The sequence below is a fragment of the Podospora pseudocomata genome, chromosome 3, assembly GCF_035222375.1.
Source record: "Podospora pseudocomata strain CBS 415.72m chromosome 3, whole genome shotgun sequence".
NCBI classification, from domain to species: Eukaryota; Fungi; Ascomycota; class Sordariomycetes; order Sordariales; family Podosporaceae; genus Podospora; species Podospora pseudocomata.
The window spans coordinates 2,872,456-2,899,345 of NC_085887.1; the positions used below are offsets into that span (position 1 = coordinate 2,872,456).

Sequence of the window (26,890 nt, forward strand, 5' to 3'; positions counted from 1 at the left end):
GAGGCGAACGGGACGCCCGGTTAGATTCGGTGTCTGCAAAAAACAAAAAAAATTTTAAAAGTCGGTCGGATAGCAAAGATTCCGTTCCCTCTTGTCCAGGATTCTTCTTTTTCCTTCAGTTCCTTTAAAAGAAGCTTTAAGCTCTTGCGCTTTTTGTGGAGCTGATTTCCCACCTTCCGTCTGAGCGGTGTCCGCCTGTTCTCCAGATTCCAGGTGTGCACGGACGTGTTGGGGTGGACAGCAGGGCAAGCCCAGTACTGAAGAGGGAAAGCGCGGGGGATTAAAATAGAACGACCCCAGAAGCTGAGCTACACTACGCTAGCCATCCTGTCCCAGCATGTCGGTTCAGGGAATATTGAAACTACCAAGACGATAAACCCCTCGATTGATTATCCTCGAGGATGCCGAAAATGTAAACAAAACGAAACAGAAAGAAACAACACACACATCATGGACATGGACATGGACAACCCGGACTCCAAGAGGAAGGCGCCACGCCGAAAAGGAGACGACCGGGTCATCCTGCATTTTGTAAGTGGCCATTTCATTCTCCGTCCCCTACAGTGCTGTCTTTTCTCGTCCTTCCCGTTTTGGTGGATGTCTAACCTTACGTCTATATCAAAATGGTTACTTTTTTCGGAACCTCAGCTAACACCTTCACCCGCACCCTATCCAGGATCTAGATTGCTTCTACGCACAGGCATGTAAATATCTGAAATCCTCTTATTATTCAATATCCTACCGCGTCGTCATACATAATAATAGACATTCAACCTTGCTCACATTTCATTCCGATCCGTCCCCTTTGCTTATTTTTGAACCAGCCCATTAACACAGTGTGCAAAAAACACAGTGCATCGAAAACGCCAACCCCCACCTCAAGTCTGTACCCCTCGGCATCAAGCAAAAGTCCATCCTTGCCACGTGCAACTACGTCGCGAGAAAGCACGGGGTGAAGAAGCTGATGGGGATCCAGGAGGCCAAGAGGCTGTGTCCCGACCTTGTCCTGGCAGACGGGGAGGACCTGTCACCCTTCAGGGATGTCTCCAAGCAGATTTACTCCCTGCTAAAGTCCTATTCTTGGAACGGGAGGGTGGAGAGGTTGGGGTTGGATGAGGTTTTCTTGGATGTGACTGATGTCGTGGCTTACAACCTGGGGTTGGTGAATCATCACTGCTTGGAGGAGTCGTGGTTTTGTCTGTCGAGGGAGGATCCGGAAAGGGGGTTTGCGTTTGATGCCCGGGAGGTGAAGGGGTGTGTCTGGCCTCCAGATCTTGTTTCTGACCGCGAAAATGAGGGCACGGATAGCTTGAGGCTGAGGCTCCTCTTCGGCAGCCACCTCGCCTTTTACCTCCGCCAGCAGGTGGAAGGTCTGGGGTATACTTCTGCTTGTGGCATCTCCACCAACAAGCTCCTCGCCAAGCTAGCTGGCGATAGAAACAAGCCACGCAACCAGACCACCCTCCTCTCCTCCCACAGTCCCGTCCCATTCCTCGACCCATTACCTCTTCGGAAAATCCCCGGCATTGGCGGCAAAACCATCACCGCCATGAAAAGCTTACTCAAAACCGACGACGACCTGACCGTTCACAACGCCCGAACCAACCCGGCCGTCTCCCCTTTCGCTCTTGAACGGCTGTTGGCCGGTAGCGGTGGTGGTGGGGAGAAGGGTATAGGCCGGAAAGTCTGGCTTTTGCTCCACGGGATTGACGGTTCAGAGGTCACGCTGGCGAGGGATGTGCCGAGGCAGATAGGCATTGAGGATACCTATCGCGGTTTGACGCAGCTGTCGCAGGTCAGGGCAGGTTTGGTTCAGATTGCTACCTCTCTGCTGCGGCGGATGCATGTTGACTTGTTGAATGATTTTGATGCGGTCACTCCACCTATATCACCAGCACCAACAAGTGTGGGAAAGGGGAGGTGGCTGGCACAGCCAAAGACGCTGAGGTTGACAACCCGGCCGTATCATCCGCCGTCGGAGTGGGATAAGTTTGAGTATAACCACGGTCGGGTATCCAAATCGGTTGCGTTGCCTAGGTTCGTTTTTGATCTCAACATTGAGCCAGAAAGTATTGCGGAGAGGTTGGTTGAGGGGACGTTGATGCCGTTGTTTCACAGTTTGAATCCGGACAAGAGTAAACTCTGCATCGGGCTGCTCAACGTCTGTGTCACCAACATGGATAGGGCGAAGGAAAGCAGCCGGGAAGGGGATATCATGGCTGCATTTCAGAGACAGAGGGAGGTGGAGGAGATTAGGGGCGTTGCTTTTGCTGATGAACCCCCAGATGGGGAGGAAAAGGCCGAAGATACCAGTGACGACACCGAGGTGGAATGGGTCGAGGAGGAAGATGAGCAGGATGGCGTGAGGTGTCGGCTTTGTGGCTGTGTCATTCCGGTTTTTGCGGTGGAGGCTCATGGGCGGTGGCATGAGCTGGATGAGGGTTGGGTTGAGCCGCAGGGTGGGTAAAGGTAAAATCAAAGTAGATCTACATTGTAGGGGTATATACTATGGCTGTGCCAATTTTTATGGGCAAGCGGTGAGGTCGATGAGGCGAGGATGAGAATAGAATTGTTGGGGTAAGGGCATTGCGCCGCTGGGTAAGGGGTGGCGTATCTTGGGATATATTCGCTCCGCTCTTACGACTGTGGAATGGGTCAAGAACTAGGGTTCAGTTCAACCATGCCATACCTCTACCCTTGAACAACCATGGCACCATGATGGTGTGGGTGTGGATGCCCAGCCCACAGCTCCCTTTACTCGTCAAGAGTAATATATTGCTATGACCAGTCTTGAACATAGGTATCCTGTAGTACACACTTAGGTATCGTCTATCTTATGCCACGCCACGCCTCGCCCTCACCAGACAGTAATCTTACACAATACTTTTTGGTGCCCCCCCCCTTCCCCTAATTTACACACCTCAATGATTCAACACCCCAGCCAACAACCCCCCCAGCACCCCCCTCACCCTCCCCCGATCCTCCAGCACACAAGTAAAAACAACCCCTGTGCTCCCCGCAAACACCACCCGCTCCATCCACTCCTTTGTCTTTTCATACTTCCTCGGCAACAACGTAGCCATCGCCCTCGGAGCAACAAACAACCCCCCATCCTTCCTCCTCCCCACCTTCTCAATCAAAATGCTCCACCCGCAAAGCACACACCCCGTGCCCACACAAATCCCCCCATCAATCATATTCCTTTCCTTAATCCCCTTCCCAATAATATGCGGCCCGATCCTCGTCCGGGCTAAGCACACCCCATAATAAAAAAGTGTGATAAACGTCCCCAAAAAGGTCGACGTCCTAGCAGCTGACAGGACCGCCCGTCTAAACGCCTTTTTGCTTGGGTTCCTCAAGGCGAGAAGCAGGGACAGCGGCAAGTAAGTCGTCATAGCCCACTTGAACGACCTGACAAAGCGGGAGAGGGCATGGTATTCACAGCTCGGTCCACAGCCCATGTGAACAATCTCACATGGAAAAGGGATCGACCTGGCCGGATCACCCCACACTTCTGGCAGGTTGTAGTCTTTACACATCGACCCGAGCAACTCCGCTTGCCCCGTCTCCTCGCCGTAGCGGAGGGTGCCGTCGTGGCAACGCTTCAGGGCTTGGATCAGGCGGCTGTCTACCGCGGCGGCGGAGTCGATCCATTTGTTGTAGGCGCGGGGGAGGGAGGAAGGGTAGTAGAACCAGGACCACATTACCATTCCGGAGGAAAGGGCAAAGATGGCTGGGTCGGTGACGTTGGAGATGAGAGATTCGAGGCGGGTCCATTTATTGGATGCCTGGCGGCGCTGGCGGTGGAGGTTCCATGCTGTGCCGATTACCACGTCGATGGCGCGGGTGAGGGCGAAGAGGGTGAGGTCGAGGGTGCGGCCGGCGAGGGGGGTTTGGGTTGTGGTGCCGTCCAGGTTGGTGGTGGTGGTGGTGAAGGAGGAGGTGGGTTTGGATTGGAGGATGGCGAGGGAGAGGTAGGCTGAGGTGAAGGAGGCGATGAACCTTGCTAGCCTGTGTGTGATGTGTGTAAGTGGGAGTACTAGCTATGACGAGCAACGGATAGTGATAAAAGTGAACTTGCCTTCTTTTGGCAATGTCAGGTAGGTTCTTGGCGAGACGGTCAAATGCCGCTTTCAATGGCACCTAATGTGTTGACACCGGATCATTAGCTACGCTGGTGGTTGTATGAGAGGCTAGTTAGGTCGAGGCAAGGTAACATCTCCGAAATGTCTATGCATGTCTTGGAGAAAAAGGTGTGGTCACAATTCGAGGTGAGTGCAGGTTGCATATATGTTACACACCTCAAGCAACGTGCTTCCGCCTGCCAGCAGCGCACAGAATGTGGGGAACCTGTGCCAATCAAAACCCCCCTTGAGTGTACGTATGAGCGACGCAAGGAATGTGTCGGTTGACTGCTGTTTTGTTGATGGTGATGATGCCTCTTGTTTTGGTGTGTCGTAGTGTTTCTTGAACAGGCGCGTCAGGTGCTGAATTAGCAGCGAGGCCAGTCTCGGTGCTACCGTACTTGCATAGCCCAAGAGGTAAGCCCGCACCAGCGGCCGGAGAATAGGGGGAATGCCGGCATCCCATCCTCTCCTATGCTTCCATGGGGGTATGGATTGGATCAGTTGCGCCGCTGAGGATGGTGATGCCGCAGAAATAAGTGACGGAGACGGAGCTGCAGCGGGCGAAGCCGGCAGAGAGGATTTTGCTGGTGGTGCCATCCAGACGGCCGGTGTTTGGTGACTTTGGGAGATGAGATATCTGACACGGTACAGTGACACGCTGACACCGAATATGGCCGGACTCGGTCTTACAACCACCGCGGCGGCAGTTTCAACCAAATGAAGGGCTCAAAGAACACAAGATACTCGAACTGAATAACCCCCCCTCCAAAAAAGTGATATTCAATGGCAAGATGTGGTAATACAGAAAGCTATTTTTTTTTCTTTTTGCACATGAAGAACGTGTTTGAGCGTTGATGTAACGCTGGCAACCCGCCCTGAGGTCGAGCGTGTTCCCGTGAGCCTCGGTCGGTTGGCTGAACCCTACGAATACCGGTCACCACACGACCCCGCGGACGGACCTGGCGGAACAGAGCGGGACGCAAAACGCTGACAACGGACGAGACTGCTCGGAAGGGTCTGTCAAAAATATGATTTGGTTCGGGATTCGAGCATCGCCCTGATCCCTGTCGGCAGATCTCGCTGTGAAGGCATGACGCTGACCTGCAGCGTGATCTCGGCCCTGTGACCGTTTTGGGGGGGTGGCCTTGATGACAGGATTGAGCGCCCAGGCGAGCTAGAGCGATGCTTCTCGAACGTTGCGTCTGAATCTCTGGAAAATAAGGACGGCAGAGATATCAACAAAGTACTGTACACTCTGAAGGATGTGTACGAGGTAATCTCTATCCCAGTTCTTGAAGATGGTTTGCAGAATAAGGTACAAGGGTTGAATGTGCGGTCAGCGAACCGGTAAAGGCCCGGTTGGAAGGGCTGCCAAGATGCGGAGGAGAACACTTCTGGAAACCATCGAGATCTACACTACTCCGTACCGATGTCTGAACTCGATGATAATCAGGCACGAATCCCGGAGCTACCAGCATGGCGAGATGAGGACGGGCAATGCATTTGCTCAGCTCGGACACCATGCAACCCACCCAAGAGGTGAATTTGGCCGTTGGGAATGCGACTCCAGTCCGGGTGACCTCTGGTAACTGGTGACTGGTCTGATGGAGCATCTTGTTGTTGTTGTTCAGAAAATCTGAGAAAACGTTGCTGCCATCCAGCCAAGCCAAGACTCTGGTGGTGAGCGTTAAGAAAAAAGACATGTGATTCTCTGTTTACAGCATATGCTGTTTAATTGCGAATGCAAGCCATGCACGATTCACATAGCAGATGAGACCTTGCCGGAAAAGGGAGCCCCGCAGCGGCCTCACTCCGGAAGGGGCTTAGCGCCATGAATCAAGCAAGCGATGCAGCACCCCGCCTGTCTTGGGATTCCCGAGGCTCCTTTTTCTCAAGATTGAACTCTTGCACTATCTCCTCATCCCACGACACCCATCACACACACATTCTTGGTTGGTGGCAGCATCACTTTTCCAACTACTTCCAGGTACTTGGTAAAAGGCTGAACTACTAGGTAACCCCAAATCAAATCCATCACACATAAGCACCTCGTCAGGTTTCCTCTTCCCGTCTTCCGTTTCCTGTGTTGAAAGTCTTTTTGTCAGCCTTGTAGTTGATTGCCTGGAAGTTCTGAATTTATCATCGTTCGTTTTCTTTCCTTTCAACAAAAGTTATTGCTTGGTTGCCCGTCTTTTACCACTTACTTCTCCCCTTGACCTCGACCTCGACCTCGACCACGACTTCAACCTCGACCTTTCCCCTGATCACCCCCCTGTCCAGTCATCCCCGTCAGGACCCCAGCCCGTCGACGGGAGCAGAGGGCCCCCGGTTCTTTCCCCCGCACAACGCTAGCGCCAGAGAGGTCTTCTGTGAAACTGGAGAAATACTTCCCTGCAGCTCTCCGTCTCCCTGTTTGCACGTCCTGAAGAACCCAGCTGGCCCTCTTATTTTTTGCATGTGCCTCTTTCTTTTGGCTCCCCACTCGAACCACCACCATCACCACGAGCATTCTACTATCACGGCCGCCATCGGTGTCATCCGCCCACATTTCTAGCTCAACACTGCTACAGTGGTATTGCTATACTGCCTACGACGTGACGATTGCCCCTTTGCCACGCCTATACGCGAGCGACGTGTCTCGTTTACGTTCCAAGCTCCCAACAGCTAGCTATCCATCATCATCACCTCCACAGCTCAACGCCACTTCACAACGGTTGATGGCAGCTTGCATCGAGACAGCAGTGCACAATACACAAGCTTCGAGGTCTTGACGCACACAGTCCTTTTTGCCTGGCAGCTGGCGGATATGCTCCTGGCCCGGCGCCCGCACACGATGGGACCGACGCACCCCCCCGGCGGTCTTCTATTCGGCTGTAGGTGTTAAAGGAGCAAAAAAGAGTTGGATCATAGAATACTAATAGCCTGTTTCCAGACGACATTAACAATCCGAACGGAGATCCCACACTAGACAATCCAGACCTATTCGCCAATCCCGGTGGCCTCGAAATCTCGGGCCAGAGTCTTCTCGGTGAAGATGGCACCGATTATCTGCAATCATTCTTTGGAGTATTCCAGAGCGACAATCCTGGAACATCATGGGGTGAGGGTTTAGGTCTGCACTCGGAGCAATGGTCAGACGAACTGCTTGTCGGTCATGAGTTGAACTTTGGAGTGAACACCGACAACATGCTTTATCAGGAGCCCATGCAACAGTACAACTCGGCCCTTCCAATCCGTCCTCATTATGCATCTCACGGCAGCAACAACTTTGCTCCCACCCCGATGGGCCAGCCATCGGCCGATGTCCTGAGTGCCGCAACAGCTCTGCTCCCGGCATCTGAGCAGCAGTCCCCCCGTACCAACTTGCAGTTCATGCCCTCTCACGGGATGCCAATGTCCTTGCACCAAGATGCCAACAGCTTCAACATTTTCGCTTCAAATGCTGGGCCATCCCATTCTCAACAAGCGAGACCATCACGAACGGTGGAGGTCCTGTTTGGATCCGATCCAGGTTTCAGCAACGCCCAACATTTCGTTCCGAGGCACGAGAGAGAATCAACAGAACACATCGCCGCGAAGCAGCTGGCAACTTTGAGCTGCCTGCAACGAAACCACAGCAATGCTCCCACACGAGCACCCAGTCCTGAGCCGTGGGCAGCATCTCACCCTCCACAAACCACAACGAACGGGGTAATATCACCCCTAAAACTGAAGACGTCCGACCTTTCACCAAATCCACCACAAAGCGACGGCTCATCGAGCGCCCTGAAAAAGCGCAGAAGAAGCGACAAGTCGACGGATTCGGACGACGAAGACGAGGAGCAAGAACGCTCTGTTATCCAAGAGACTCCGGTATCTGTTCCGTCACCACTTAGGTCCGCCTTGTCGCCGCCAACCGCCAAGAGGCGAAAGCCATCTATCGCCGCCTCTGCCGTAGAAGACGGCGCCACTCCTTCAGCCAACGGGAAACGGAAAAAGTCAACAGCAGCCAAGCCGCCTCGAGAGAACCTGTCAGAGGCACAGAAGCGGGAGAATCACATCAAGAGCGAACAGAAGCGCCGCAACATTATCAAGGATGGCTTTGCAAAGCTCAACCAAATCGTGCCGACAGTCATCAACCAGAATCTCAGCAAGGCTGGCGTCCTCATCGCGACACACGTGTGGATTGACCAGTTGGTGAAGGAGAACAAGGAGCTGGAAAAGCTGCTGGCTAGCGCTGGAGAAAAGGCCTAGGACGACTTTTGAATATACGAAACCTATCATGGAAACTGGACAACATTCAGCTTGTATTGAAAAGATGAGATTACACAAGTTCCAGAAGTCTGGCGTCAATGCATCGTGCTTTTCGCACACCGCGGTCGACTTGCTGTTCCCTCCCGGCTACCCACACCAACCACAAACCAACACTATCCTCCCGACACCAACCTGAGTCAGGTTGGCAAAGAAGGAATCAGTCAACATTTACTGCTATTATATTGCAAACTTTTATTCTGGACATATCGAGAGATTCGGGTCACATATAAACTCAGCTTATTCATGCGGGGCGCGAGGCGGGAGCTGATTTAAGGGGGGAAACCATATTTAGAGGAAGGGAGGGATAGAGATGATGAAGAATTACGATGTCGATGAACAATTTAGGAGAGCGGAAGAGGAAGAGAGAAAGGCGAGGAAATGCCAGCCCTAAAAGAGAAGGGAGCTACAGCACTTTTGATACCCTTTTTCTTGTATCTTTGAGCATATTGAGATTGTGGAAAGGGGGTTTGATACCGATGGAAGGATGAGATTCTAAGGTGGTGATGGGGGGAAGAAAAATATCAAGTTAAATATAATACTGCGGCCCTACGATGGGGTGGTTGGAAATGACTATGTTTTGACTTTGATATGCTGGTGATGATGTCAAATATTTGCTGAGGCAACTTGAGTGACCACACTACTGACCTCCTCAGAGGATTTGGGTCTGGGTAATTCTCAACCTGGCTAGGTACCCCCTGACCCAAGAACATCTATTTCACATTTGTCGATCTACAACGGATCGACCGGCACAACGGTTTATTACCGGAGCAGACGCAAGAGGGCTGCAGTGCATATCCTTCGAGTATAGCTTAACCTCGGCTTCTGTTTACCTAACGTCTAGAGTTCCAGATCACCACCGCTCTGCAAGTCGCCGAATGGGGACATGTACTGGCGTCTCATTGTTTCACGGAACGTATTGAAGGGCCGGGCCGCTGTTTATTTTATTGCGGGGTGCAGGAGGAGTCAGAGTCAGATTGTTGACATATCTCTTGGGAAGACTAGGTAGGTAGTCATCCCGAGGGAGTGGGAGCCACGAAAATAGACCGGGGGGGGGGAAATCGCCGAGGGGTTATGTCGTTGAGAACTCCTGGCTTGGTAATACTTGCGAATAGTGATATCTCTGTAAACAAATTCAATTACGGGAAAACACACAGTGTGATGTTCCTTCCCCTGTTACCCACTCTGTGACATATGGATGCCAGCTTGCTTCTTGAATGTAGATAGGATGGAGAATGGGTTCCGCCACCTCGTATAACTCAATTATCCAAACCGACCCTCTAAAATCCTGGTACTGCAAAGTGAGTTAGCGTGAGATGTGTAGAAACGCATCCTGAACCACGCCCGATATGCCATGTGAATTAGTAAACAGATGAATCAGACATGACAAACAGTCAGAGACAATATATTTTCGTTGTAATCGGTCCTGTATCAGCCCTTTCATCTCGCCAGACTAATCCCATCATCAACATGACAACCCCCAATCACACAAATACCCAAACCCAATTCCCATACTCCCAACGCCAAACCATTTCCCAACAATCCAACAATCCACCCCTCCACATCACCCAACCCAGCCCATCTACAACTTCGCCCTCCCACCCTCCTCCCCCCTCCCCAACCCCTCACTCAACCCAACCCTCCCCCACCAAAACTCACAAGCCTCCCTCTCCAGCCTCGTCAAGCTCTCCACCTTGACCGGATACCCTTGCTTCCTCTCCTGTTGCGGCACACTCCTATCCCGCTCATTATTCCCCTCCCCAAAAACCATCAACCTCCCCTTCCCCAAATCCTTCCACCACCCCTCCCTCTTCGCCGGACTCTCAAACCTCGGCCATTGCACCCTCCTCCCCCTCGCAGCGTTAACATCCCCCCCCTTACTAGCCACAAACCCCGACCAAAAAGAAATCATCTCATCCGCCGTCCTGACCAACCCCGGCCTCTCATTCCCGTAACCCAAAAACTCCATATCATGCGCCACAACAGGCGCTTCATCCCCGTGATTAGCGGCTCCAAAGACACCAGTAGCAGCATACCGATATACATAAACGTTGGAAATCCCAGAAAGGGACATGAAATGCGCCGATTGCAAAACGGGGCATATATAAGCGTAGTGGGAGTATGCCGTGTCCAATCTATTCCACTGAGCCCCCTTTCCATTAGGAACAGAGACATAGGGGCTGAGGGTCGGGTTCGTCACCGGGTCGGGGTACAATTCTTCCAATTTATCCAAATCAGCATCCTTCAACGTCGGGATCAAAGTCTTGAAAAAGGAGCGGAATTCAGAATTGGTGGAGGCGTCAGGGGGGATGAAGATTGTGCCTTCGTTTGTGTTGTACCCGGTGATGATCGGGATTTTGAGGTGGTGGCTGTTCTGCCAGGAGGAGATGGGGAGGTCGGGGATGATGTCTGGGAGGGTGTGGTTCGCGTGGGAGGAGTTGGAGTAGGGGTTTGGGCCGTCGATGACGGGTTGGAAGGGCCAGGTGACGCTGTCGACGTACTTGTCCCAGACGGCTTTGGAGCCGGCGACGATGGTTTTGAGGGGGAGGGTGCGGAGGTGGGGGAAAATTTCGGATTCGGGGATGTGGGCTGCGTTGATGGCGGTGAGGAACTCGCGGAATTGGATGAGGTGGCGGGGGTGGGTGGGATAGAAGACTGCGCGGGCGGTGGTGGCGCCGGATTCGAGGATGGCTTTGTGGAAGGGGGGTGGTCTGGGGGAGTTGGCGTAGTGCATGATGTGGTGGCCGATCTGATAATGTTAGTATCGTATGCTCAGACGAGATGGTAAGTGAGGACATACCGAATGGGCACCGGCACTGAGTCCCATGATGGTGACATTGTCCTTGTCACCACCAAAGGCACCGATGTTGTCTTGCACCCACTCCAAAAGCGCCTGCTGGTCTCTCAGCCCGAGATTCAAAATCCCTTCCCTAGCAGTAATATCGCTCGGTAAAAAGCCCAGCGCGCCCACCCTGTAGTTGAAGTTCACAGCAACGATGTCGTGCTCCGCCCAGGCGACGAAACTGGCCATGTTCCTCTCAATGCCCTTTCCAGCATTGAACCCTCCTCCGTGGATATACACCACTACTGGCAGCTTTAGCTCGTTTCCGTCTTGACCCTTCCCACCTTTCCCCTTGATCAGTCCAGCAGGCCTGTAGACATTCAGGTTTAGGCAATTCTCGCCCTGGCCTATATAGACCACCCCATCGTTGATCGGACAGAACTCTCCGTATCTCGTAGCTTGAAATGTTTCCTTCGATGGCTCTAGTGGCTGTGGTGGCCTGAATCTGTTTTGCCCTCCGGTCGTCTGAGCATAGGGGATGCCCCTGAATGCCTCCACCGATTTCTTGAATCTTGGCGCTTTGAGGTTTGTCGTCCCGATGTAAATGCCCTGCTTCAACTCGACTGCCGGAGTCGTCGCTTTCACACCGCTACCCTTCCCTGTTGCTTTCCCTGGTGATGCTGTTGGTTTCGTCATTCTGACCAGTGTTGTCGTCGTCACCGGCGGTAAAATGAAAGCAGGCAAGTCCCCCAAAGAAATCTTCGTCCCTTGCTGCCCGGGTCTCGATGTCCCCAGCCCAGCGCCTGAATGTGAATTCTTCAGTGAATATCCGTAACCGTGGCCATAGACTCTCAGATAGATCCACACCAACACTAACACAGCGAGCCCTGATATCCAAAGCGATAACCTGTTCTTGAAAAAGCCTCCTCTCGAATGGCCGTAAGAATATGATCTATGATTCGGTCGGACCAGGGGCCTCTGCTTTATACCCATTCCTAATCCTCCTCCTCCTCCATGCGACGAGGTTCGGGTTCGGTGTTGTTGTTGGAGAAGAAGCTCCACCGTTGCACTTCTTCCAGACCGGGACCCGCCGCTGCCGCTGCTAAAATGCGGAGAAGCTTCGCGGTCCTTGGCGTACATCTTGGTCGCCTGGGTGGCTGCGGAGCGGGAGAGTGGTAGAAAAAGGGTCTCTCGGCTATAATCTACCGGTGTATATCGTCATATCCATAGTATTTCCTTCTCTTTCGGGCTTCTGTGATCGTCGTTTCTTCTCCCGGTTGCTCGCAGGACGCAGCAGTGTTTGACTACAAAGGCTTGAGAGTAGGTTTGTGTAGCGGTGGTTAACGGTTTCCGGGTTCGGTCGCTCGGGGCAATTGGTCCAGCGGCTGTTGAGGTCGCACAGCGGTTTTTGGTGTCTGAGATTCAAGTTGGTGCAAACTCTAAAATTTTGGAAGAATATTTGGGAAGGTGACCGTTTACATTGAGAACGAACGACTTAAAATGAACGACTGGAGAGAGGACGAGGGCAAAGCCACGCTCGTCTGAACATCGTGACGGCGGCACGGACACAACCATCCTTATAGGTTTCACCTCACTTTCGGATCAACGACGGCGAGGCTGCATATCAAACCCTTGACAATCGCCCGATTGAGCTGCATTTATTGACATATAACACGAGATATTCCTACCTCACATCCCCTATCATCAGGCACGGAGACCCTTTGGGTCTAGACTCAGGCACATGTTCTGGTTACTGCGCCCGTCCGGTCTCCGGCTCGGACGACGGGGGTTGTTGGTTGTTGGTCTTTCGGTCTATGATTTATGGGCTTTGTAGACATTCCACATGGTATGTATAATCAACTCAAACCTGATGACGAAGTCTCCAAACAGAATCAGTCAAGCCCAGCCATAGTCACAAGGCAGCCTTGAGGGCTTCCAAGTTGTTCGCATCAGGTGATTTGCACTGTATCAAATCTGTAGACCTCTCACATATAGGCGGACGACGGAGCGGCTGAGCATGAGCCACACCAATTCCAAGCGGCAAGGCACCCACGATCTGACTGACTGCCAGCTGGATAAGGCTCTGCGGAAGAAAGTGCATTTCCTTCTTCTATCAACTTTCTGAAAGCACATCAGAACATCTATTAATACAGCATACATCTTCGACAGGGACGCGCTTGAACATTTATGATGCCCCCGGTCTTGCGATCACACCGGAAGCGGATGGCAACCGATGAATTACAGGAAGAACGCTCCATTCCACCGCCGCCGTCCGCTAGGGGTCCCCGGGTCCTGGTTGACAGTGACCGAAACCAGATCCTAGAACCTGCCGTTGCCAACGAGTGCGTACTTTTGCTGGTTTGATGTCTAAATAGACTGTTTGCTGACAGTTACCAGTGCCGTGGCAGAAACACCTCAGCGGACTTCCCTTGGACTATCGCAGGACTGTCAGTTAGTAATCCAGTCTTCGACAACCAACAATGTAGTCAGCACGTATGTCCCACCCCGACGTCCAGCCAAACGGAGCGACTTCAGCATTGCCATCATCTGCGCGCTCTCATCAGAGGCCACTGCCGTGGACGCTGTCTTCGACGTCTACTGGGATGACAAGGGTCCACCTTACGACAAAGTTGCCGGTGATCCCAATGCGTATACCACCGGTGCCATTGGTCGTCACAATGTTGTTCTCGCACACATGCCGGGGATAGGGAAAGTCGGCTCTGCGCTGGTGGCATCCAACTGCAGGCACAGTTTCCCCAACATCAAGCTCGCACTTGTTGTGGGGGTCTGCGGCGGCGTCCCTTTTAGCTCTACACACGATGTCAGCACAGAGATTATACTTGGCGATGTTATTATCAGTGATGGGATCATTCAGTACGATTTGGGACGACAGTATGATGATCACTTCGAAATCAAGGCCGGGCTTTTGGATACTCTCGCCAGGCCCAGTTTAGAAGTACGCTCTTTTCTCTCGCAACTGAAGGTCCCGCGGCAGAGGAAGATGCTTGAAGAGGAAATGGCCAAGATCATGTCGGTCCTGTCGGTCCTGCCGGCCCAGTCGGGCCTGTCTACCCAATATCCAGGCGCAGCAAAGGACAAGCTTTATAAGGCAACCTACAGCCATATCCGCGAAAAGGAGTTGTGCGAGACCTGTGGGTGCGACGGCGAATTAGTGACACGCGAGAGGCTCGGCCATGAAACTCCGCATCCTATGATTCACCTGGGTATCATGGCTTCAGGCGACAACGTCGTGAAATCAGCACCGTATCGCGACAAGATTGTGGCGGAATCGAAATTGAAATTGGAGGCGAACATCATAGGGTTCGAGATGGAAGGAGCAGGAGTTTGGGACACCTTCCCTTGTGTTGTGATCAAGGCTGTCTGTGACTATGCGGACAGTCACAAGGCGAAAGGATGGCAGCCATACGCAGCTGCTACCGCCGCCGCGTGTATGAAAGCATTCTTGAAGAAATGGACTCCTTCTCCTTCTCTTCAGGAAGATACCCGTACGTAATAGTCTCATTACCTTGCAACCTCTACATACTATCTCGAAAGTTGTCTCATGCGCATTTAGTTTCTGTTCCATACCCACGGAACAATAACTTCGTCGGTCGGTCAGATATTTTAGCGAAGCTACATCAACTGTGGTGCAACTCCACCTCACAGACCCGAGTTGCTCTCTGCGGTCTTGGGGGCATCGGGTAAGTTCAATTCGTTCATGCTGTTGATATCACCTAACACCTGACAGGAAAACACAAATTGCCATCGAGTTCACATATCGGATCCAGCGTACTTACCCCAACATATCAGTCTTTTGGGTCCACGCAAGCAACCACGAACGGTTCCGTGAAGCATACACTGCTATCGCACAGAAATACCGGATCCCCGGGCATGAAGATCCCAAAGCAGAGGTGCTGCCATTGGTAAAGAGCTGGTTAGAAAGCCAGGAGTGTGGTCAGTGGATCATGGCAATCGATAATGCTGATGATCTGGAGCTTTTCTTCAACAGAAATGGTGGATTGGGACGCTACCTTCCAGAGTGTGCGCACGGGACTATCCTCATCACCACAAGAAACCTGCAGGTCGCCTCCAGGCTAACTAAAGGAATGGCCTCGTCCGTTATTAGGATCGGAAAGATGGATGAAGTCGAGACAGCCCAGTTGCTCTCAACACGGCTTGCAGAAATCGACACGATGCCTGGGGATTATGCAGGACTTTCTGCTCGGCTTGAGCATCTACCATTGGCACTGGTTCAGGCGGCTTCGTTCATCCAAGAGAACAGTATCACGATCTCTCGATACATCCAACTCCTGGACGAGAGCGACCAGACTCTTATCGATCTACTTAGCGAAGACTTTGAAACGGTTGGGAGAGACTCGGAAACTCCTCGTGCAGTAGCAGAGGCTTGGATTATCTCTTTTAAGCAAATTCACAATCGGAACACCCTCGCAGGCGAGCTTCTTTCAATCATGAGTTTCCTCGATCGCCAGACCATTCCCTACGAATTTCTTTTCACGTACGCCAAATACCACGGTGCAAGAGAGCTTCAGCTCATCAAGGCACTAGGGGTACTAAAAGCGTTTTCATTTGTCACTGAAGAAAAAGACCAGAAATTTGATATGCATCGACTCGTGCATTTGGTCACTCGAAAATGGCTGGTTCAGAACAGCATAAAGCAAAAGTTCGCCGAGCGGGCACTCTTGGTCGTGACTGTGTGTTTCCCGTGGGGGGAGTACAAGAATTGGACTATATGCAACGCATACCTCCCGCACACCACTGCTGTGTTAAAACTAGGAGAAGACATTTCCTCAAGACAAGGAAAGCTGGCGAGAGCAAGACTTCTTCATAATGCGGGCCAGCTTTTCTCCGGACGGGGGGATTACCAGAGAGCGGCATTGTACCAGAAAAAAGCATGGGAGATCAGTCAAGCCCACTTGGGCGAAGAACATCCCAATACATTGGCTAGTATGGGTAGCCTAGCGTCAACATACCAGTTACAAGGCCGGTGGAAGGAGGCCGAATTACTACAGCTACAAGTACTGGAAATTCGAAAGAGGGTTCTAGGAGAAGAACATCCCAACACATTGGCTAGTATGGGTAGCCTAGCATCAACATACCAGTCACTAGGCCGGTGGAAGGGGGCCGAATTACTACAGCTACAAGTACTGGAAATTCGAAAGAGGGTTCTAGGAGAAGAACATCCCGACACATTGGCTAGTATGGGTAGCCTAGCATCAACATACCAGTCACAAGGCCGGTGGAAGGAGGCCGAATTACTACAACTGCAAGTAGTGGAAATTAAAAAGAGGGTCCTAGGAGAAGAACATCCCAATACATTGGCTAGTATGGGTAGCCTAGCGTCAACATACCAATCACAAGGCTGGTGGAAGGAGACCGAATTACTACAACTGCAAGTACTGGAAATTGAAAAGAGGGTTCTAGGAGAAGAATATCCCGACACATTGGCTAGTATGGGTAGCCTAGCGTCAGCATACCAGTCACAAGGCCGGTGGAAGGAGGCTGAATTACTACAGCTGCAAGTACTGGAAATTCAAAAGAGGGTTCTAGGAGAAGAACATCCCGGCACATTAGCTAGTATACACAACCTAGCATCAACATACCAGTCACAAGGCCGGTGGAAGGAGACCGAATTACTACAACTGCAAGTAGTGGAAATTCAAAAGAGGGTTCTACGAGAAGAACATCCCGATACATTGGCTAGTATGCACAACCTGGCCTTAACATACCGGTCACAAGGCCGGTGGAAGGAGGCCGAATTACTACAACTGCAAGTACTGGAAATTGCGAAGAGGGTTCTAGGAGAAGAACATCCCGATACATTGGTTAGTATGCACAACCTAGCATTAACATACCAGTCACAAGGCCGGTGGAAGGAGACCGAATTACTACAACTGCAAGTAGTGGAAATTCAAAAGAGGGTTCTACGAGAAGAACATCCCGATACATTGGCTAGTATGCACAACCTGGCCTTAACATACCAGTCACAAGGCCGGTGGAAGGAGGCCGAATTACTACAACTGCAAGTACTGGAAATTGCAAAAAGGGTTCTAGGAGAAGAACATCCCGATACATTGGCTAGTATGCACAACCTGGCCTTAGCTTGGAGGGGTCTGGGGCGGCCTAATGATGCGTTAGAGCTGCTTGAAGAATGCCTTTGTCTGAGAGAGAAAGTGCTTGGGTTAGATAATCATGTGACCATTAACACACAAGCGGAAATAGTTTGGTTATATATGAAGCAAGGTCGATTCCCTGAGGCTGAAAGAATACAAGCGGGAGTGCTAGGAAAGCGGAAAAGAATATTGGGAGAAGAACATCTTGACACACTGATTAGCATGACTAACCTCGCACATACTTGGAAGGTCATGGGTCGCCTTGAGGCAGCTGTAGAGTTGATGCAGGAGTGTGTTCGCCTCCGTCAGAAGGTCTTGGGCTCGGATCATCCCGATACCGTCGAAAGTTTGTCGGCACTGGAAGAATGGCAGGATTTGAAAGGCGAAGGCGGTGGCAACGGGAACACACACGGCAATTCTGAGGCAAACGCTGCAATGAAGAGCGGTGAGAACGCCGATGGGAGCAGCAGTCACCACGAAGACGCCGATAACGGCACGGATGACGATGCTGGTTACGAGGGCCACGAGAACGGGAACAAGGCTGGCCAGAGCTCAGAATCTCAGCAATGTCAGGCCACTAGGGACGGGGATGAGAAAAGGCAACATCGGGGACGGAATCCAAGATGGCGAGGGGCGGCGCAGCAGCGAAGATGGGAACACAGTTGAGGCTGACGAAAGTGGATATGGGCCTGGGCCAGAACGTTTCTAGGAATATTATCAGGATGAACAGGGAGGGCTGGAGCAGAGCTTTGTGTAATAGCTAACGCCACTTGAGGAACTACTTAGGAAAGGAGGGGACGACAGGTATCGTGGAATACTCGGTTTCCTTCTTTTATTCTGATGTTTTTCAGCTTTTGACAGTATGTTTCAGGGCCACATACCTATATCGTGGATTTCATTCTGTAGCTTAATTGTGTGTATCACGCTTAGGTAGCCATAGCTAATGACAAAATATTGTGTGGCCCGGAACCATACCTTCGTCATCACCAACAATCGATATTCCGTACCACTTCCAGCCAGCTTTGCTCGGCTTCTTGCTGTTGCTACTTCAACAGGGACTGTAATGGAGCTGATGTACTTACTGCTGGTACTCTTTTGACCAGAGCAATATACGTTTCTTGGACACGATAGAAACGTCGAAGACCGTAAAGACAGGGGGGCATTGCAAAGGCAGCCTTTAGATTTTACTAAGTCGACATGATGTCAACTGGTACAGGTGATGATAGTAATCTGTTCCATTCTCCCTAACATAACATACACTATTCCTCTTCAAACCCAACTTCACTCTTCCCAAGCCAAAAACCAACGCCCTAACAATACCCCATCTCTTCTAACCCCCCACCAAAAACCCCAATCATAATCCTAACAATACCCTATCTGTCTTTCCTTACAGCAATCAATCCAGAATCAAAAGAAAAACGACCCCCAAATAATAAAAACTCCAAGTTAACAAAACCCTTCCCCCACCATCTAATACCCCTGCCCACCACTCTCACCCCCCGACCCAGAAATCATCAAACTAGCCCTCTTCTGCCTAACAGCCATCTTCTCCTTCCACTCTCGTCCCAGAGCCCTACTCCGTTCCGCAGCCTGCTCCCTCGCCATCTTGGCCGCCTGCTCCCTCTCCTTCCTCTCCCTCTCCCTCTCCAAAGTAAAAGAATTATCCCTCTTGAAAATCTCCTTCCCCCTCATCTTCTGCTGCTGCACATCCTCCTGGCTCACAGTGGTAGTAGTGCTGCTCCTCTTCCCACTACTGCTAGCAGCAGAAGTGGCCGACGTCCCCCTGCTAGAAGAACCCGCTCCCCCAGCAGAAGGAGCAGCAAGAGATGTCCGACCTCTAGTCGTCGTTGCCGTCGTGGTCGTCAGAGACACAGCCGCCGCTGACCGTGTCGAAGCAGCCACCGTGCTAGAAGCATACCCACCCCCAGTAACAGCAATGGAATGCCTCATTCTCGCCGCAGAAGCTGACGTAGGCGCAGTAGCAGTCGAGGTATGCGTCGGCGTCGTCGCCTGTCCCCCAGCCTCCATCCTAGCCTGCCTCGCCCGGCTAGTAGCCGTCTCCCGAACTGAATTTCCCCCACTGCTGCCAATAACACTCGCACGAATTGGTCTAGCCTTAAATTCCCTCCTCTTTTTCTCCTCCTCTTCTTGCGCCTTCAGCCGCGCCTCGCGTTCCTCCCTCTTCCGCCGTGAAATCACCTCCCCAGGCAACTCAAACGTCGGACGTGTCAACGGCTTGCTAGACTTGGCATGCGGCTTGCTGGGCGAGAATTGCGCGGCAATAGCGGCAGCTTCTTCGGCAGAAACCTGCTGAGAGAGCCTCGCGGCGCGCTGTTCCTTGAGGCGACGGGCGACAGCCTCACCAGGGAGTTCAAAGGCCGGGACGGTGGGTGCTCTGCTAGATTTCACCGTGGCCTTGGGAGGCAGCAGACTAGAAGGACGGGCAATAGAGCGGCGGGCTGTAGAGGTGTTGGCGGCGGTCTTGGAGGTAGAAGCAGGCTTGTCATCCTCCCTAGCCAATGACGCCGACGTCGACTTCCGGACCGACGAGCTGCGTTCAGCTGTGCTGCGTGTACGGGTAGTAGTGTGAGTAGTGGGAGTAGTAGTAGTCGACGCTCTAATAGTCGAGGCCCGTCTTGTCGACGTTGAGGGCTGCGGCTGAACAGGAGCCTCAGGAATAGACTCAAGAACCGGCTCGGTGGCCAACTCAGGGGAAACCACCCTTTCCAACTGAGCCACCTCATTAAGGGCCTCAAGTTCCTCCTCAAGCTTATCAAGTTCCTCAACCGAGTCCTCAATCCTCGAAAGCGGCCTAGCAGGCTGCGGCGACGGCAAAGGAGACAAGTGTTCCATGCCCATCAACGACTCACCAACCTTGATACTCAACACCGACTTTGGCCTCTCCTCCTGCCCCTCCGGCTGCAGATTCTCCTCCCCGCCCCTCAAAACAGTCGAGTTCCCCTCCTGCGAAACATTCGCAACAACACTGCTATCCGCCTCCTCCACAACAACAGACTGCTCCACAGCAGACATCTCCTCTTCACTCTCCACCCGAGTAGCTAAAAGGGTATACCTGTTAGTGAGCGAGCCACCATGGTCGACAGAAGCGCCATCAGACTGCGTCCTGTGATGGATAAGGTTACACCCAAACAAGACATTCTTCCCGCCGCCGCCGCTGCCCAGGTCGGATTCTTGGTCTTCTCCGTCATGGGAATCACCGAGAGACCGGTTTCCCACCCGGCGGCGCGACTTGCTGCGAAACGGGAGCGGAATCGTAAGAAGCCATTCGAACTGACCTTCCTGGTGCTTTCTTATCTGCTCCAAGTTGTTGGGGAGCCGGTGCTCGGCTTGGGCTAGGGGGTTGTTGTGCTTGAAGTCTACATCAACCAAGAATTAGCATTGACTCTGTAAAAAGTCTCAAGACAGTGAAACTCACCGTCAGAGGCAACAGTCGTCTCGCTGCCGTTGGTGGTGGCAGAAATCACACGGTGCTTGTCAAAAAAAGGATGATCGTATTCAATGTTGTTGTCAACAGACAACCGAACCCTTCGGTCCCTGGCCTTGTGTCCCTGCTGACAATTGCCTTCCTTCGAAGAGTATTCAAGATGGAGGCTGCCCAGGTCTCGGGCCAGAGAATCAATGTTGAGCGAGTTAAGATTGTGAATATCGCTCAGGACGGCGAACTTGTTGCCGAGTGGTAAGTTGGCCTTTTGCGAGAGATGGCTGTGGTCAGTGTGGATGTCAAAGTCGAGACTCGACCGATGTCTCGAGGTGGTGGTGGCCATCATTGTTCTTTAAATCGCAGCAATAAACCGACGAAATATGCCAAGGCTAGCCACAGGGTCTCAGACCTCAAAGCACACGATGCCCCCAAGAGTGTGAAAGGCCAGGGGGGTCGGAATGCAATTTCGCGGTTAATCAGCGGACGATTGGTCAGTGCCGAGGGCGAGGGGTCGAGACTCTGGGGAAAATCAGATGGAAAGATATCGTTCAGTTATCAGTTGATCAAGAATGCTGGGTAGCAATTGGAGCGTAGTGCTCAAAAGACAGCAAAAGCAATATGGACGAGAGAACGTATGTGTAGATTGTGTGTATGGTGTTGATGGGAAAAGAGGACATCTCCAGAGGACTGGCAGTCTCTTGTTTACTTTCCAGCAACGCGTCGGGGAGGGGCGTCCCTCTTTGCCTTCTCCCGTCCTTCCCCTCTGTGCCTTCTTGTCTCGTGTAGACAAGGCATGATGGGCATACTGCATCTCCCACTCTGCAGCTTCCCCTCCCTTCCAAAGGAGCAGCAGCACAGCTCCCGCAACCCCATCATCAAACACCCCACCAGAACCGTTCTCGGTCCCAAGTGACGATACCCCACCTGCAATTCCGCCGGAGTCCCTGTCCCTGTTGCACATCATTCGGATTTGCACCCAAAGAGGCTAGACTTAATGTTCCCGTCGTTGTGATGGCTGACTAAGGAACGCGAGAATGACGCGCCTTGCTTGGCAGAATGTACCCCGCCTTGTCTCTGGTCTTATCGGCTTGAGGCACAGCAACCTGGATCGATCGATATGATATCGATATTGTAGGTTATGCATCCAACAGAGACCAATCGACCTCTAATCCATACATATGACAGTCCATCCTTGACCATGCTTTCAGGTGTGATGTGACCGGCTGTGGATTGCAAGGAGGAGAGGCCAACCCAGTGTGATTCTCTCATGTCGCAACGGTTTCAGCCTGATTCCTGCTCTTCAGCTGCGCCCTCCGCATGTGCTTGTAGAGCAGGAGCATGTTCGGTCGGGATCCGGACGAGTGTCTGTGGCAAGGGCGTTGTGTCTTCGGCTTCGGGGTTGGGCTTGGGAAGTTTCGCTGCTGCCAGTTAGTGCTGCCCCATTCCGACAGGAAGGGAACTCGGAGAGATATGCATACCCGATGCCATGTTGATCGCCCTCAGCACATTATGCCAATTAGCGAAGACCAGAGCAATGGCTGCCAGAAAGTCAGTAACTTGGGCAGGATCAAGCCAGCCACAGCCCAACAAGACAACACACCTTCCGTTCCGTCTGAGAGAGTTCCTAGCTTCTGTTCAAGAGCCTCCATCTGTGACGCAACTGCAGCACTCAAATCCCGGAGCTCTTTAAGGTTCTCAAGTTCGGCCTTCTTCTCGTTCACTCGTGCCACCAGAGCTGGAGACTGGCCCCCCGCGCCAGGCCCGAGAGAGGGCTGTCGCATGTGGGATGGGAAACTTCGGGTTGGGTAGCCGGACATCTTAGCGATCCGAGGTGTTGGCAACGAGGCAATCAAGTCGAAGAGACAGTTGTCGAGGTTAGGTACAGATACTGAAATGATTATTCGTGCAGTTCACACATGTCAGTAGCGGACTCGTTTTCTGAGGTGTGTTGGCATCTGGAAGTGGAGCAGAGCTCGGCTTTGGAGCCAGCCAAAAACGGTTGCCAGTCAACACAAGTCTCGAGTGGTCCGTGCATAGTGCAATGCTATGCTTCTTTAGGAAGTGAAGTAAACACTGAGCAGAAATGACAAGCAAATTATCCATGTAACTTCGTCAGTGTCACCGCCCTTCCCGACTTTTCGCACCTTCAAATCCACCTGCCGACCACCCGCCGACCACCGGAATCGCGTCGCCTGCGACCCTACAATCCTCGAATACCGCCCCGCCGGTCTTTTTTCAGTGAGAGCCTGTCTCACCAGCACACTGGAAACAACCTCGAGCTGTTTTGCTCGAACAACATGCACAATGGCCCGACTCAATGAGCCACCTGTGTCTGCTACCGACGGCAATCTGGAGATCTGTATGCTCTTCCACCCGTTGTCTGCCATGATTCTGTGTCGCTGACATTTATCTTGTGTAGTACGTCGAAAGTTTTTACGGCAAAACCGAGACATCGCCAGAATCAACTCGGATCAGTCACAGAAAATCCGTCGCCTCGAAAATGACTGCGCGTGTCTCCTGTCCGAGAATTTGGAGCTCAGAGGCCAGATACTCCGTCTGGAAAAACAACTAGAGGACAACAGCGCGCGAAGGATAGCCGACCATGCGCTCGAGATCAAGGCAAAGCTAGAGGCCCAACTCGCCGAATTTGGCGCGTTGCTAGGGAATCTGGGAGTGGAACCACCGGCGAAACGACATTCTGGTGCGGATAGGAGATTCTCAAAATCGTCGCGGCCGAGCATCTCCAGGACGCCCCCAGCGATAAGACGACGACGAGACACCAATGTGGACGCAGAGACCTTGGCTGCCCAGGAGGGGAGGATGCCGCCGATATACGAGAACAAGAGCTATCAAAGAGCGACCATGAACAGCGAGGAGATTATGGCCTTGTGTGCTGCTGCTGCCGACACGAGTGCGGATTCATTGGATCTAGGACCACCGCCTGTTTCGCGGTTTATCGATGAGGAGCCAGTGAAGAAATCTTCGCCAATCCGAAAATTCGATGACGGACAGCTGAATTTGTCATCGCCACCCAAACTCGATTTGACCAAGAAACTGGAGGCCAGCCCAGAACCGAGCAAGATGGTAGAGACCTTGCCCATGAAGGATGTTCAGCCTGAAAAGAGACCACAGTCTTTTGAGCAGCAGCCACCAACACCACCTACGCAAACAATAAGGGCGGGAGCGAAGAGGAAATATGGCGACGAAAATAATATCCAGGCTACGTTGGACCAAACAGCCAAGGCACTCAAAGACGTGGTAGCTGCTGAAAAGGCTCTCCCAGCCGGCGATATCTTTCAGAAGCGTAGGAGCATCAAGGAATTGCCAGCGAGCAAGAGGGACAGGGCAAGGGCACCATTATCTGCAAAAAGCACGAACGAGGATTTCATGTCACCCAAGAAGATGGCGATCAAGCCAAAGCCGGTTGAGGAACCAAAGAAGGAAAAGGGGCCAGAACCGAAAGAAAATAAGGAACAACCTAAAGCACGGAAACCAACAGTTCCCGCGATCCAAGTCCCGCCAGTCGCCCTCCCGCCTCCAACAGTCCTATCCGTCATCGCCGAACCAGAGGCACCGCTCCCTATGTCAATTCTCGCCTCCCCAACAACACCCGGCCGACCCTCCTCCGTCGAGCCACTTCCCCATGATACCCCACCACCAGCACATATCTCCTCCGAGGGTGAGACCTCCCGCCCAAGCCGCCGCGCGCGCCCAGCAATAAGCTACGCTGAACCTAACCTCCGGGATAAAATGCGTCGCCCTACCAAGGAATTATTCGATGCCGTCTCTGGCGAGGGGAAATTCCACCGCCCTAGTACTTCGGCAAATCCCAACCCAACATCAGCTCCTACCTCCTCTGCTAAGCCAAGGTCTGAATCAACCGTTACATCCAGCGGGGGGCTCTCAGCCAGCGTCCACAAACCACCTCCCACTGTTAGTCCCCTTGCAGCGAAACAATCAATGCAAATAGACAACATAACCTACGACAGAAGGAAACGCCCCTCTCTTGCGATTCGCGAGCCTGAGCCGCCGGCAGAACAACAACCAGAAATCGACCCGTATGACTTTGCCAGCACATCCACCTCAACACTAAGTCTAGCGTCACCACCACCACAACCGAAGCGGGCGGCAAGGAAATCAAGTATGGCTGCTCAGGCGGCGTTACATAAAATGCAGCTAGAGGAGGAGAGGGAGGCGGATGTGGAGAGCGGGACGCATAGGCCGAGGGCGAGGAAGGCGAGGGCGTCGATGTTGGCGCCGAAGAAGAGTGCGTTTTTGGGGGAGTATGTCGAGGAGAGCTCGGTTGGTACGGTGGGGGATGAGAGTACGGGATCTGTGGAGAGTGGGAGTGGTGGGAAGGGGAAGGGAAAACAAGGGGTTGTGGATAGGAGGAGGAGTATGATGCTTTGATTTTTGGGTGCATTTGCTTGACTGGAGTTTGGGGGGCAAAGTGTTGGGGGTTTCTGGGATAGGAAATGGCATTTTGGGAATTGGGAGTTTGACGACAAATTGTGTTAGGTTTCGTTCTTGTCGTTCTTTAACAACAAATGGGGAGGGGGAAATGGTTGCTGGATGATACCAATTTTGTTTTGCTTGTGAATCGTTATTGGGTTGTTAAATATCAATCATTTGAAAGACTACCGTAACTGATGTTACTTTTTGGTATGTTTGAAATGAGCATGATTCGAAGTATTAGGTAATATTTTGATATTGTTTGGAACCCCTTTTCAAAGAGCTCTCTCTCTCTTGAGCTGAGTTGGATGACTGCAATGCCCAAACAGCTCAGGCACAACCCATCTTTCACGCTTTGCTTGCTGTACAGCAGCAACGCTCCATAACCACTCAAACGCTCCTCTTTTCTAGATCCGGTACCGTATTCCCTACTCCCTCAACTCTGTCTCTCTCATTTTCCCGGGTATCATGGACCAGTTGGCTCAACCGGCTTGGTATACGTCACCTTTTCCACCGCCACATTCTCAACCCCATTTGCGTCTTTCCTCAGCTGGTAGACATATAGTGTCAACGAGATTCCTTGTACCTGTTTTCCACTGTTAGCATCTCCCCTCCTTACCATCCCACCCCTCAAAACTTACATCCATCAAACAAAAGCTCGGCACCATCTCCTCCTCCCCCTCCCCCTCCCCATCCGCCCAATCCGTCGAGAACGCCCCCGTCGCCGTCCCTGGGTTGATAAAGAACTTGTCCATGTACTCAAAGCACTCGAATTTATGAGTGCCGCCCCAGCAGAGGACGTCGACGTCAAGTTTGTTGGCCTCTGCGAGTAGGAGGTCGGGCTCGGAGCTGACGAGGGTGAAGCCTTCGAGGAAGCCAATGCGGACGCCGCCGTGGGTGACGACTTGAGTCAAAGGGAGGGAGGTGGCTTCGACATCCATGCGGCCTTTGACGATTTTGAGGTCGGGGGAGATGGAGCGGAGGTATTCGTAGGTTGACTTGTCGGTTAGGTTACCTAGGCAGAGGGTTTGGGAGATTTTTCCGGGGGCGAGGAGTTTTTTGAACTGGAGGGGGAGAGGTTAGAAAGGGGTGGTTATTGAATACGGGGTTGGGGGGGGGTTGGATTGGGGGATGGGGGGAGGGAGGTAGGAGGGTACCTTTGCTGGAATGTCGAGGGCGCGGTCGGGTATGTGAAGGTCGCCGATTACTAGGATTAGGAAGGCCATTGTTGCGGTGGTGGATGGGTGTGAAGCGCTTCGGTGGTGGGTTGCGCTGGAGGGTTGAGCTGTTATTCTATGCGCCGCGGGCTACTGTATCGGGGGAGGTCCAGTTGGATCTTAGTTGGAAATTGAGACGCGGTGTTTAAGGTCGTCTGGACTATATCAACCGGTTTGGTATCGACCCTCGTAGCTTGATGTCTGGTTAAGTGGCAGCGTTATGTATTGGTGTTGACTGGAAGCTATCTGATGATAGCTGTCGTGGCCAGGTCTTGGCTGACTGACCACGGTGAACATCGGTCAAGGAGCGATAAGATTAGAAGACCCCTAGGCGTTGGAGGGTGATGTTGGGGCTGGGACTGCGGGGTAGCAATGACGAACGACACTCCAGCCTCCCCCACTTCTCCACAGTCCCTCTAGCGGCGAGCGGGTCCGAAGACGGCTTCTTC

The 26,890-nt window shown here is 52.4% G+C and overlaps 9 protein-coding genes across 9 annotated transcripts; 4 read left to right on the plus strand and 5 right to left on the minus strand.

Moving 5' to 3' along the window:
- Position 1: 1 nt before the first annotated feature.
- QC762_308130 (uncharacterized protein) lies at positions 2-2,467 on the plus strand (the record flags this gene model as incomplete). Its single annotated transcript, XM_062889107.1, has 3 exons — positions 2-531; positions 677-700; positions 854-2,467. The coding sequence occupies exons 1-3, from the start codon at positions 451-453 to the stop codon at positions 2,465-2,467; spliced, it is 1,719 nt and encodes a 572-aa protein (XP_062745053.1). The 5' UTR covers positions 2-450.
- A 454-nt stretch (positions 2,468-2,921) lies between these two features.
- Positions 2,922-4,724, minus strand: QC762_308140 (uncharacterized protein; the record flags this gene model as incomplete). The annotated part of the gene is made up of 3 exons (XM_062889108.1): positions 2,922-4,011; positions 4,082-4,143; positions 4,302-4,724. 3 exons carry the CDS (start codon positions 4,722-4,724, stop codon positions 2,922-2,924), a joined length of 1,575 nt encoding a protein of 524 aa, XP_062745054.1.
- A 1,179-nt stretch (positions 4,725-5,903) lies between these two features.
- Positions 5,904-9,039, plus strand: QC762_308150 (uncharacterized protein). The gene is made up of 2 exons (XM_062889109.1): positions 5,904-7,000; positions 7,060-9,039. Exons 1-2 carry the CDS (start codon positions 6,934-6,936, stop codon positions 8,358-8,360), a joined length of 1,368 nt encoding a protein of 455 aa, XP_062745055.1. The 5' UTR covers positions 5,904-6,933; the 3' UTR covers positions 8,361-9,039.
- A 759-nt stretch (positions 9,040-9,798) lies between these two features.
- Positions 9,799-13,043, minus strand: QC762_308160 (uncharacterized protein). The gene is made up of 2 exons (XM_062889110.1): positions 11,218-13,043; positions 9,799-11,166 (listed from the first exon to the last, which is right to left on the minus strand). The coding sequence occupies exons 1-2, from the start codon at positions 12,337-12,339 to the stop codon at positions 10,000-10,002; spliced, it is 2,289 nt and encodes a 762-aa protein (XP_062745056.1). The 5' UTR covers positions 12,340-13,043; the 3' UTR covers positions 9,799-9,999.
- QC762_308170 (uncharacterized protein) lies at positions 12,675-17,996 on the plus strand (the record flags this gene model as incomplete). The annotated part of the gene is made up of 4 exons (XM_062889111.1): positions 12,675-13,541; positions 13,597-14,705; positions 14,774-14,900; positions 14,948-17,996. Exons 1-4 carry the CDS (start codon positions 13,387-13,389, stop codon positions 17,994-17,996), a joined length of 4,440 nt encoding a protein of 1,479 aa, XP_062745057.1. The 5' UTR covers positions 12,675-13,386.
- Positions 17,997-18,800: 804 nt separating this feature from the next.
- On the minus strand, positions 18,801-21,118 carry QC762_308180 (uncharacterized protein; the record flags this gene model as incomplete). Its single annotated transcript, XM_062889112.1, has 2 exons — positions 18,801-20,707; positions 20,767-21,118. The coding sequence occupies 2 exons, from the start codon at positions 21,116-21,118 to the stop codon at positions 18,801-18,803; spliced, it is 2,259 nt and encodes a 752-aa protein (XP_062745058.1).
- A 935-nt stretch (positions 21,119-22,053) lies between these two features.
- Positions 22,054-22,726, minus strand: DAD2 (DASH complex subunit dad2; the record flags this gene model as incomplete). The annotated part of the gene is made up of 3 exons (XM_062889113.1): positions 22,373-22,726; positions 22,251-22,310; positions 22,054-22,190 (listed from the first exon to the last, which is right to left on the minus strand). The coding sequence occupies exons 1-3, from the start codon at positions 22,587-22,589 to the stop codon at positions 22,054-22,056; spliced, it is 414 nt and encodes a 137-aa protein (XP_062745059.1). The 5' UTR covers positions 22,590-22,726.
- A 143-nt stretch (positions 22,727-22,869) lies between these two features.
- QC762_308200 (uncharacterized protein) lies at positions 22,870-25,453 on the plus strand. The gene is made up of 2 exons (XM_062889114.1): positions 22,870-23,131; positions 23,192-25,453. The coding sequence occupies exons 1-2, from the start codon at positions 23,077-23,079 to the stop codon at positions 25,180-25,182; spliced, it is 2,046 nt and encodes a 681-aa protein (XP_062745060.1). The 5' UTR covers positions 22,870-23,076; the 3' UTR covers positions 25,183-25,453.
- A 4-nt stretch (positions 25,454-25,457) lies between these two features.
- vps29 (Vacuolar protein sorting-associated protein 29) lies at positions 25,458-26,774 on the minus strand. The gene is made up of 3 exons (XM_062889115.1): positions 26,382-26,774; positions 25,866-26,288; positions 25,458-25,810 (listed from the first exon to the last, which is right to left on the minus strand). Exons 1-3 carry the CDS (start codon positions 26,448-26,450, stop codon positions 25,691-25,693), a joined length of 612 nt encoding a protein of 203 aa, XP_062745061.1. The 5' UTR covers positions 26,451-26,774; the 3' UTR covers positions 25,458-25,690.
- Positions 26,775-26,890: the final 116 nt, after the last annotated feature.